At 37.7% G+C, this 12,776-nt stretch overlaps 1 protein-coding gene across 1 annotated transcript in view; it reads right to left on the reverse strand.

Annotated features, from left to right (window-relative positions):
* The window catches only part of PCNX2 (pecanex 2), a 161,362-nt gene that overhangs the window by 97,923 nt on the left and 50,663 nt on the right, over positions 1-12,776 (reverse strand). The window contains exons 13-15 of the mRNA XM_062572269.1: positions 11,396-11,567; positions 6,380-6,490; positions 4,751-4,842 (exon numbers count right to left, since the gene is read on the reverse strand). Coding sequence (XP_062428253.1) covers positions 4,751-4,842; positions 6,380-6,490; positions 11,396-11,567 — 375 coding nt within the window. The remainder of the gene's footprint in view (positions 1-4,750; positions 4,843-6,379; positions 6,491-11,395; positions 11,568-12,776) is intronic.

The raw sequence follows: 12,776 nt of genomic DNA on the forward strand, positions 1-12,776 counted from the left end.
TCTAAAAAGAAAATAAAAAGATGTTTTTTAAGTTAAGCTAATGATATGCCTACACTACGGCTGCTGCTTTACAGAGACCCCCAGCTGATTTTGAACAACCCAATCCAACAGCAAAATTAGTCTGGATAAGGCACTGGATTTCAGCACAGACCTATTTACTCCAATTGTCAGAACTTAAGTTAGCATGTTGCAAGTTAATTTGAGAGGTCATACTGTTGTGTGGACCTACCCTGAACAATTGCTCATTTCTTTTTCTTTCTTATTCTAAAATTGAAGTTTTAGGGCAAAGAATTAATGGATGTGAAATAGCTACTCTAAAATCATTTTAAAATTTGATTGAAAATAATGCCTACTGTTTTAAGTGTGTATACATAAATTCTGTTCCAAAAATAAACAGGAAAAGCTCACTTAAGAACACAGATCCATGGTAAAATGAACAGAATGTTTATTCATTTAAAAAATGCATGGAAAATTAATTTCTCTTCTAATGAGCTTTTTCAGAAATAAAATCACTCCTTCTGGAATTAACATACATATAAAAATTAGGCTAGACTATTTCACTCTGCAAGATAATAATTAAACAAAAGAACCATTTAAAGAAGGAAAGTTCAAGCCTGCTATAGGGATGGGTCTTCAGTCTGGGCATTTGGTTTTAGTCCACCAGTTAAAAAAATAAAAAATACAGAAATAGTGCAAGCACTTAGAGATCCATTCTGCCCTTCAATTTATTTCAAGAAATAGAACTCTGCCAGTCCCACCTGCTGATCTATAAGGCGTTCTGCTGATAAACTATTCATTTGAGGAAGCTACATTTCAGCCAAGTAATAAGCTTTGCTAGTCAGAAATCCTGTCCCAGAGATAGGCTATCATATTTCTCTGCCCTAAATCTTTTCGGCAGGGATGATATTTGACCTCCATAAACTACTGATAATTTTGCTTTAGTTTGTTGCTTTTGCCAAACTGGCTAAAAGTGGAAAGAGTAAGAATATAGCTCCTTTTGAAAACATCTTAGGTTAGACAGCTGGTGACCTCGGACCTTTGCCTTCCCAAAAATCACTTTTGTTTTTTGTTATTTCTTCCTTCTAATTGTCTTGCCCTTATGCTTGCAGCACACATTCAGTATGACACTCAAGGGCTAGATTTTCTTTCTTTAGCTCTTGAACACAGCATTGGTCTTTTAATAGGTTTCTTAGATGCTATTTCACACACACACAAAAAAAGAATAACTGTAAAGCTTAAGTGTGGATGAGATGTCTTTTGTATCTTAAAGACAACTACATATTTAGTATCACTTTTGTGCAAAAAACAGCTTAATGAAACAGGCCCTATGACACCTTGAGTTAGACTCTGTAAAAATCCAAACTTGGATCTGTTTAGGAAGAGAAGTTGTAACCCACTGCACATCAAAACAGTTCCACTTTTTGACAGAGGTATTAGACTACCTTTCAGGGTAAGATTCTTCTGTTACATTTAAGGTAAATCTTACTCTTCCTGCACAATCAACAAATAAGTCAACAGAATCATTCCCTTGAAATGCTCCAAATAACAGCCCAAAAGCCAAAAAGATTTGGATCTTGGTTGAAGAATAAGGAGGGTTAATGCAAGTGCTCTTTTCATAACTTGTAAAAGAAAAATCTATGAAATCTCAAGCACCCCAGCAGACTAAAAGGATGAGCTGAAGTAAATGGAATCATATTTACATGCTTTAAATTAACCTCCTTAGAAGTGTCTTCACAAGAACAGTGCCATAAAAATTCAAATTAGCTGTAATTTCTGTGTGAACAGAAAGTCTGCACTTAATATTGGTAATTTAAAACAGATATCTTGTAAATCTTTCACAGCACTCTACAACTTCAGAGTAGCATTAAAAGCATAGTTTTAACTCTAATCCACAAGGAGATTGCTTATCTACAAAGCCACCTGCATGTTGTAATTTTAAACTGTTATGCTGAGAAAGGCGTCTGTAGAATATTTTAAGAGGCTTTTCCTTAATACTATTTATAAAACAATTTTTTAAAAGATTATCAATCACATCAATCACACAACTTCCCTGCCCTCAACTGGAGAATCTTTCCTTTTCATTCGTAGGTGAGAAGTGATCACTTCCCAGATACTTCCCTCTCAAACAGTGGTTCAACTCTACTCTTTCCTCCCATATAGCGCTCTCCATTTTTCTTACCACTTCTCCTTCCTCATCAGAGGTTTTTCTTACTCCCTATATCCTCATAAAGAGGCACCTTCTTCACTCTTCATCTACCAACTAATATAGTTGAGAAATGGTAGCAAGAATACTAACTACTTCAGGAAATTGCACAAGGGAGGCAGTTACATTTTCCAGCATTGTGCAGTTGGGTTTTCAGCAACAAACCTGTATAAGCCATATAGTGGGTGTGCCTGGGGACAGGAGATTTCCTGGGAAACTGTCACATATTCAAAGATACTTAAGTTATAGTGTCTTAACACAACATTGCTAAGCAGCTGAGTTGCTGTAGATTATTGGGTAGGGACTCAAGCCACCTCAGACACTAGATAAAATGGTAGCTTAACATACTTTACCTTAAGACTGGGAATGGTTAAAAATACAAGCACAGTTACAGGAGCTCTGATCATATGTGATAGACCATTAAGGCATTATAACTTGAGCATTTTTTATTTAAAAACAACAGAAAAACAGAAAAACAACAAAACATTGGGCAGCACCAGGAAGGGTACTGAGATCATGACAGCATACAGAGGCATAGCAAACTTATATCCTGAGCACTGTACACAGTTGTAGTCTCCACATCTCAAGAAGGTTATAATGGAGTAAGAGAAGGCATAGAGTAGGGTAACTAACTTAGGTATTCCTAGAAGCATGGAGCAGCTGCTTTACAAGGAGATACTAAAAAGGCTGGGACTCCTCAATTTGGAGAGGAGATTGATGAGGGGGAATATAACTGAAGCCTACAAAATTTTGAAGGCAGAAGATAAGGCAAATGCAAAACAGCTTTTTCACAAATCCTGCAGCACTAGGCAAGACTCAGAAATTTACCGATTTTAAACTGATCTGCTAAAGACATTTCTCTACACAAAGGACAGTGAACATTTGGGATTTGTTGGACAGAAAGCTGTAGAGGCAGATGCTGCTGGCACATTGAAAAGGAGTTTGGGCAAATTCATGGACAACTGGTCCACAAACACCAAATGAAATAGGCAGGGATACACTCTCCAACATCCCTAATCCAGCAATCACAGACAGCAGTGAAATACTAGGGGAATGGGTGGCTAACAGTGGTCTCACTTGCATTAGATCCCTAAACTACATGTCCCTTTGCCACTCACTGACAGACAAAGTAGTGGGTTAGATGGTCCACTGACCTGCCTAAGACAGACATTTAAGTTCTTATTTTGGTTTACTCCAGCAGTTTCAACATTGCCACAGGAAGGGAATGTATAAAATTTATATACTTCAAACTCTTTTTCTGGCCTCGAACTCTGTACTTCAAGATTTTACCATGAAACATGATGTTATATTGCAGGCAATCTTCTCCACCATAAAACATACAACAATGGAATGTAAGCTGATTTGGAGCTGATCCAGCATCCTTATCTGCCTAGCAGCAAAGGGGCTATATAGAATCATAGAATCATAGAATCAGTAAGGTTGGAAGGGACCTCTGGAGATCATCTAGTCCAACCTCCCTGCTCAGCAGGGTCACCTAAAGCATGTTAGACAGGGTTGCATCCACGCAGGCTTTGAATATCTCCAGAGAAGGAGATTCCACAACCTCTCTGGGCAACCTGGTCCAGTGCTCCATCACTCTCACAGGGAAGAAATTCCCCCTCACGGTCAGGCGGAACTGCCTGTGCTTCAGTTTCTGCCCATTGCCTCTTGTCCTGATACATGGGACAACTGAAAAGAGTTTGTCCCCGTCCCCTTGACACCCCCCCTTCAGGTACTTGTACACATTGATAAGATCCCCCCTCAGGCTTCTCTTCCCCAGGCTGAAGAGGCCCAGCTCTCACAGCCTTTCCTCGTAGAGCAGGTGCTCCAGCCCTCTGATCATCCTTGTAGCCCTACGCTGGACTCTCTCCAGTAGCTGCATGTCTCTCTTGTACTGGGGAGCCAAGAATAGTTACATGGCTGCCCGTGTAACTATCGTACTGGGAAGCCCATATAGTTACATGGCTGCTATATTATCACATGACAGAACAGCACATATAGGCCACACCTATTGGTACTAATAACAGCAGTAAAACCCACCCTGTAAGAGGCTTCTCAGTCCCAGTAAATTCATTCCCAAAACTCCAGTGTATAGAAGTGTCAGTAACCACTAGCATGGAGAAAACAGAGGAAAACTCAGAACTAGAGGTATGCAGGTAGAGTTGTGAAGCAATAGGAAATATGGACCCTACTAGGAATTTGGACAAAATTCAGCCTGGGTTATACAAGTCAATGGGTGTTTTATCTATTTAAGCCACAGTTGAAGTTAGCCTTTGCAGTGGCAATTCAATTGATCATTTCAGATTGGTATATGCAAGAGGCAAACAGTTACAGTTATTAGCTAAACATTTACTCTAGTATTTCTACTACAGTTTCAAGGTATTTCAGTGTACCTAATAGGCAAAACCTAAAACTTGATCTGTCATGATAAATAAAAATTGACAAAATAGTGCAAGATAATTCTGGTCTCCCTAGATTAACTGAACTTTGAGCTCCCTACATGCAGTGTGAAAAGTCCCTAATGTTACTCAAGTTTTTCTGACTTACCTTCACTGCACTGAAACAGAAGGCATATAGGACAATCAAAACCACAAAGCTTCGAGAAATGCTGTATAGTGCAGATATGAACCCAGCAGCAGCTGAAATACAGACATTATAGGTTTGTTAAATTTTTCCTAAATGAGAAGCCGCAATCAAAATGAAACAAAAAAAGAAAACAAAAGCAAAACCAAAAACACAACTCCTTCATTACCAGAGGAATACAGATTAAAAGTAGATATTACAAAACTGAGTGTTCGCAGAACACCTTCAGTGTTTCCTTTCACCTCACAAAACTGTTTGCAGCTAAGGGTGCAAGCATGATGCCACTCTATTCAACGTGTTTTCCATGGACATCAGGTCCCACACTATTGTTTTTTATCCTCAACATTGTTTTAACCAAAGTTTCTCCAAGTTTCTTTATGTTCTTACATAGAAGGAATGAAACAATCTTCAAAACAGACCTAGGATAATTTTCTAGTCAAATGCCACATGGCATTTTCCTCCTTCCCTCTGTTCCTGGGACGCAGGTCCTAGTTACATCCAACTACATCTTAACTCGCCTCTCAACCATGATTTGCACATTATTCACGATACATGAATGAGCTTAAAGGGAGAGAGAAGGATGTCATCTGGTCTCTTGCTATAACTTTGAGAGCTTCCAGAACCAGAGTAGGAGGTGCTGACAGAGAGAATTAGGAGTTCGACAATCTCAGCAATGGAAATATGTAGGCTGCAAAACAGTGCTCTGATTAGGGGTCAATACACACTGTAATCATCACTGTGGATGGGTTGAGAACTTTATCCAATATATTATTTCCTCCAGGTTTGCTATGTTGTTTAAGAGACAAAAACCACTCTTGTTATCTGTACTACTTTTAACCAAACCATTTGCCAAAGGCTATGTCTACAGCAGCAAGTAGAGTGATGCATTAAGAGAGAGTTTGTAGAGTGAAAAGTGCTGAGGATGTCATATCCTTGATATGTGTGTTCTGAGATGCTTTATTGCAGACTAGCTCTAGTCTGGTCCTGTGGACTCTGTGCTCATTAGTGGCTGGAGTGCATTGGATGTACTTCTGGAGTGCACCTTTCTTTATGTTTCACCCAAAATGAATCTAGTTCGCATAATCTGACATCGCTCCGCAATACAAAACAGCACAATAGGGAACAAAGATAAAGTTTGTTTCTGATCCAAACAAAAAAACACCACCGCCACCAAACAAAAGCAATGCATGTTGTCTTGTTTAATATCTGACTGAAGTAAGGCCACACATGATCACATCCTGTATCATGTGAAAAGCCCTACCATGGCAAAATGCAAACTAAAGATTTTTTAAGAGCATTTTAGTAGAATTTTTGTAATATTTTTTTCATAGAAACAAGAGTTATATTCAATGTGCTAGAAAACAGCTGACAGCAGCCATCTTCTGTAGCCTATAGCATAGCTTGAATACAACTATTCAAAAGGAGAAAGAAATCTAATCAAGGTAGTCCCGTTAGTACCCATCCCACTCTTGAAAATTACCATTAGCTGTTCCAACTTTAACATGTGCTGACCTTTAAAATGTGCAACAATATACTTTAATTAAAGGTGATGAGCTCTGAAAGGGACAGCTCAGGCTACAATAAGCTACTTACCTGAGCCACCAAAGAGCAACATGTCTATTTGCTCCAAGAGATATATACAAAATGTGTTGATTTGAGGGAAAAGGCCAAGAAGAGAAATTGCAGGAAAACAATACAAAAACACTAAAGGAAACAAAAAGATACATGTTAGAACATATGCAGAAGTTACAATGCATGAAGAACTGAGAAACATGCATTAAACTAAGATAATCATTTCAAGAAATTCTGAAGATTACTCAAGACAGCATACTTTAACAGTAGTAGCAATGATTACATTTCACTTCTCATCCATACAAAATTTTTCTACTTTACATGCAGGAAACTAAGGCACAGAGATTTAATTTCAGCTTTATTTTGGAAAACGAAACAGTAACAGAAAAATAGCATTCTGTAGCCTCCTCAACTGTTTCTCAAACACTTTCAAAGCGATACAGAAATAGAGAAAGAAATCTTAATTTGCAGACTTTAAAAATTCCTCCTTGAATCCGACAGGTGAGATTACTCAAGTACAGCTATAAAAATTCAAAACAACAAAAATCTTTAATGGCTAAGATTCATAGTATCATGATTATCACAGTATATTGCCTCCAGTAGAAGTCAACAGCAGTCACCTGAGAAAACATACAAAAATGGAGCAAACTTACAGGGATACTTCCCAAGAATATTTCCCCAAGCTTCCAGCAGTGTGTACCTTGAATTTGCAGTATTGAAAGCACAGTTAAAATAGTAAAGAAACCCAAGAGTAAAACTCAGACTGTAATCTTTACATAGCTTCTTTCTAAACAAAAAACCTAATTTACATTGCTACCTTACAGTCAAGGAAAAGCAAGAGTCATAATTCAGAGATCTGTGCTTCTGATTTTACATCTGTCCATTTCAAGCCACCCATCCATCCAGTCTTTTTCTCTAACCTCCATCCTAGAAATGCTAAGCAGAACTGCCTTCCAAAACATTTAACCATATGCTTGAGAAGCCTCAATTTTCAAGGATGCACATACATGATCAAACATATTCTTACTGCCTTACTGTACTAGTACCAGAATGCTCTGCATCTTAAAGGACTGAAACTGTGTTAGCCACTCTTCCTTGTAAACAAACACGTATTTGTTACTTCACGTGCTAGGAAGGCTGCAATTTCCTCGGCTCACTGATAAAAAGTAGATTAAGCTAAGCACTAATATAACTTTTTTACCTTCCCTCTTCAGTCAAATTTTAAGAAGGTAACAATAGGATTTGTGTTCTTTGTTGGATGTTAATTTCACATTTTACTTCCAGTTCCTCTTACTAATGCATCTTGTGCTAAAATAAAACAATACACTGAGTTTGATCTGACAGCTTTTATCTTCATTCTTTTATATGCTACTAGTATTCAATACTGTAAATCTTGCTGAGGAAGTCAAACACAGGAGGAGAAATGACACACTCAAGTGTTAAACACAGACAGGGCTCACTTAAGTATACTTGCATTTATAATACACCCTTCATCATGACTTCCTATCAATGGCACCAATTATATAGACATAAAAATATGAGGAAATACTGTCTTCTCAAACTTTTGCATGCAAATATGTTCTCTTCCTTTTTTTTTTTTTTTTAGTTATTCCACAAATCCATACCAAGCCAAGCAAGGACTGCTCCCAACAAAAGACAATGGCATGACAGCGAGCTCCCCAGCAGGCCAACGTAATCTCCATTAGCTGGAGATTTTGTTCCTCAGGCAAATGAATCACAACAGAACTCATCTAAGACAACTTACAGTCCACATGACTGCCTTTGCTGTCGCAATGTAAGAATAAGCTGAGTAGGAGCAGAGAAAAGAAGCACAAGTCTGGAGACTACTTTTTATCAGTACACCAAAATAAATAGCTGTGAAGGTAAACAAGGGAGAGAAAGGTTGGTTGACACATCAATGTCCTCACCTCACCCTCTCTCTGATAATACCTTGAGTAATCCTAGCAACTTCCTCAGCTAAGGTAGCTTTGTTTACCTTATCCTGCATGAAGGAGTAAACCTAGAGAGGAAAACAAACAGCTGTCACTTTTAAGAGGATTGAATTTACGAGCAGTACAGTCTCCCTTGTGGGAAGCAGGCAATAAAAGAAGCTGGTTAATCAGCTGGAATGGCATTATGAATTCCAGAGAGAATCTGTTCAAGCTGCACAAGATTCCATCTACAACAACCCCTCTAAGTACTCGATCACTGCTGCTTACATGAACTTCTGGCATTTAACACTGAAATTTGGAAGTTTTCTCTAATAGATAGATGAAAAGTATGGTAGGGAAACAGAAGTTTTGACTCACAGAAACTCCTGGTCTTTTGAGAAATACAGAATGGTAGCTCAATGGCACTGCAAACATTTTAGAAGTTAAATAAGTGATTATTTTTATTAAAAAGACTGGGTATATTTTAGTATTGGTCTGTTTGCTGTGCGACAATATACATTTTTCACAGGAAAAGAAAACACATTATTTCAATGAGAAATTATCTTTTTTTTCCCTTCTTCTCCCGAGAGGATAGCTGAGATGAAAATTCACAGAGGCTTTCTTCCCCAACAGAAACTCAGTTATTCCTGGAAGTGACAGGCAGAGGATTTACTATCACCAGATTTTGCCATGATCCAATACTATTCTGAGGTTTCTGACAAATAATTTCACTCATCTGTCTAATGCTCAAACGGTTTCATCACTAAAACTATCACACAGTAAGTGCATAACTACTTTTTTCACTGACCATAACTACAGCACTTAGCGACTTGGAGGCTAGCTCCCTGTCTGTGCCCCCTCTTGCACTACATATGTTAATCTACTGAAGATGTTAACTGAAATAAAGAATTCAAAATGAAAAACATAATCAGAATGAATTAAACGCATGATCCTTCAACTATATAAATCAATAGCAGATCCATCACCAATTTAAAATGAAAAAGAATCAGATCCTAAACAGGTTGCTCACAAAGAAATAGACTTGTTAAAATCATATTTTGTAAGAAATTACATTATGCATCTATCAAATTTCCACTGATTTTATTTTCCAATCTTGTTTCAAGACTTTGTATCAGAGTGTTCTATGCAGCACCACACTAGTACTTTGGTCAGTCCTCTCTTCAACTTTTGTTATTTTAAATTCTTCCCCTTAGTATTCACTTGAAATAAAACAGAAAACTTTTCCTTTTCTCAATATTCTGTGATGCGTTGTCAAAAGTTTCTTGATTTCCTAACAAATCATTTATGAATACTGAAATAAAATACTGGTAAAATATAAATTAAAAAGTCATCACATAACAACACATCAATAAAGAGATCAAAAATACCTAAAGACTGGTAAAAATGCAAAGCAATGACAATGTTTTACTGGTCTTCTGTGGGGCTAACTTCCCTCCAATTTTACTATCCAAAACAAGTATTTGCATACTTTCACTGTCTAAAGGAAGCTGTACTCAAAATATAGCAAGATTCTGGAGGATGCCAGACTGCCATGGCTTAGACAAATGACTGTACTGTGAAAACCTACAAGGATTCACAAGAGCCAGAAGCTGATATTCCCGTAGAGATAACATTAGGAAGAGCCAGAATGTGGCACTAAATATCACTTGAACAAATATACTTACAGACATGCCTGCTCCCAGAGCTGTAAGATAAAAATGGGGGACAAGAAAAGGGATAGAGTTTCTTCTCTCTCTCCCTCTCCCTCTCTCTCTCTTTTTAAATAGACTCCATTTGGTGAGTTAAACCTGTATTTCCTCTCTCATCTCTCTCCAGGCTGCTCCAAGAACTTGCTCCATGCTCTCTTTTGAGGCCAGTCAAAATTAGCACATTTATAACCACACTTTTTTTTATACTGGTTGTTACAGTTTTTCATTTACCTCTATCCCAGGAGTCATTTAAGATTCTTGTTGAATTATTTATCAGCATTTTTACTGTTCACCTTTGACAGGTATAGAAAATAAGATGTAAGAAGAAACTTTAATGAGACCAAAGGAAAGTAATGAAAGAAACTAATGAAAATAAGTGAGATGCAGGTCTTCATTATAGCCCTGTTTCTGGTGAGAGGAATTGGGAGTCAATGAACCCATACAAAGGACCAGAAGACTTTCCTAAAAATAGTACGCCTTTCAGGCAGTAATAGCCTGACTTAAGCATAGCAAAATGCAAGTACAAAAGTCACAGGTGAAAAAAGACCTCAAAAGTCATATGCTTCACACTACACAGTTCTTTCCTGTAATACAGGAGGTTTTCCTAGTCCTAAATTCACAGAACAAGGTTCTTCTTTGGTACACTATTATATAGCTATTGGCAAGTTTTCACAATAGATTAAATTTTAACTTTTCCACTTTATAACTAACAGTGATATGCTACTTGATGTAATTTCAGTCCAGCATTCAGATCTGTAACACAGAGTAGCATCACAGTTATAGACTACAAGGGTATAATGAGCAAAAAAGAAGAAAAAAAAAAGAACATAACAGGGTATTTCCAGTTGTGCAAGCCCCAAATCAGTACAAAGGACCATCAGTTTTGATTTTGGGGCATACCTGAATGTCCTTAGTCACAACAGGACATGACTACAGAAGGCAACAGACTGGTAAAGCTACTGCAGAGCGGCCACTCCACACTAATCCCTCACGTGTATTCTTCAAAAGTAGAACAACGGTCATCTGAGGACTTGGCATGGAATAGCTTTCAAGCACTAAATTTAAATCACAGCTTATTTTACAGTAACTGCCCCATATAGACAAGTCCTTACAAAGTCCAACTGCATTTCACATATGATGTCTTTTGCTAATAACATCAGTGACAGTTTTCTACAGAAAATAGAACCATGAGCCTCATTTCATTCAGAATTCTTTTTACATGAGAGAAGGTTGCCAATTGTCCACCCTCCACTGCATGTGTCTTAAGTCATTACAACTGTTTCTATCAACTTAAGAGTTGTGCCTCCATAACATGCATTTGATTGCCAACATGGGAAAACATAAACTTCTGCAGCTAACAATTCATTTTTACATCTTAGGAAAAATACTGGACTCACCTATTACATGGTCTCTGGCTAACTGGAGGGATCCAGGTGAAAAGAGCTTCAAGCCATACATTGTATAAACTGAAGAGTTTGAGTCTTTAGATCCAGCATCCAGCAGCAAAATAAGGCCACACAATATACAAAAATATACAGGTCTGCTGTAGGTTATGATTTTATTGTGCCCCTGGAAAAAAAGAAAAATGTTTGAATTTTGTGTTTTATTTTCCTACCGTGTACACTGCACTGGAGAGAGGTGCAGGAGTCAGACAAAATATTTTAATGACTTATACATATTAACTAATGATAAAAATGATACAAGGCATTTTATCTTCTCCAGAGGAGGCTCTCAAATGTCACAAGAAGCAGTTAAGACCCTAACTCCAGCAATAATTTATACTTTTGAAAAACTAACCTTCTGAAGCTTTTGAAATATATTAATTGCCAACGTAGTCATTTTTTATGCAGAAAAAATATCTGAGGCTATCTGAAATTCTGTTTTCAATAGAAAGCTTTACATTTATACTACTTTTGTTATAATGAGAGTCTGCTTCAGGTAGCTTGTTTTTTGTTTAGACTTTATGGAAAGTAAAATTCATTTTTTAGTTGCATCCTGAGAAATTTAAAAAACAGTAAAGCATCTCCCAAGCATATGGTGAGGCATGGAGGTTGATTCTGGCAGCTGAATGCTTGCTGCTGTTCTCTGAAACACTTACTTCCATGTCCTTTCCCTGTCCCTGCCTCTGTATTTGCTGTCACCTGGAATCAGCTCTGCCCTGAGAGCCAGCTTTACAGGTGTGCCTATAGCTCAAAATGAGCCTACGTTCACTTCTGTCAGGATCCCATTTGTCCTCTATTTTGCTGATTCATCTGCAATTGCCTCCTGGCTTTAAAAGATCTTGTTTTAAGCCTACTTAGTGCTAGGGGCCTTTAAATATCTGGAATCAGAGCACTTAATCAAACATCATAGAGACAGCACATAACAGAAGCAACAATGGTCTCCAGTGTGATCACTGACAACATAAAGGATAGATATCAACATAATATGAGACCAAACAGTGGTGATGAATACGCTATTCTTATTTTTCCAGAGAAGACTCTGATTCCAGCCAGGCCAAAAACACATTTAAAAAATACAACAAACAAACAGCAACAAACCCTTCTGGAAACTACCCACCTGGAGCTAAAGAACAGTATCAAATTGCAAATGTTTAGAATCAGTCGTTTTAAATTTTGTGAGAAGCCTGCGTGCGTTGTTACTTTATCTGTCTCACATGCCCAGAGAGTGCCACACTTGTTCAACAGACACCTCTGCCATTCCTGAAGGAAATATTAAGATCCCCCTTCAGGATTCTAGTTTTTTTGTGAGAACTGATTCCTTCTGTTGGTGCCCTTT

This window comes from Rhea pennata, chromosome 3 (genome assembly GCF_028389875.1).
Source record: "Rhea pennata isolate bPtePen1 chromosome 3, bPtePen1.pri, whole genome shotgun sequence".
Classification (NCBI taxonomy): domain Eukaryota; kingdom Metazoa; phylum Chordata; class Aves; order Rheiformes; family Rheidae; genus Rhea; species Rhea pennata.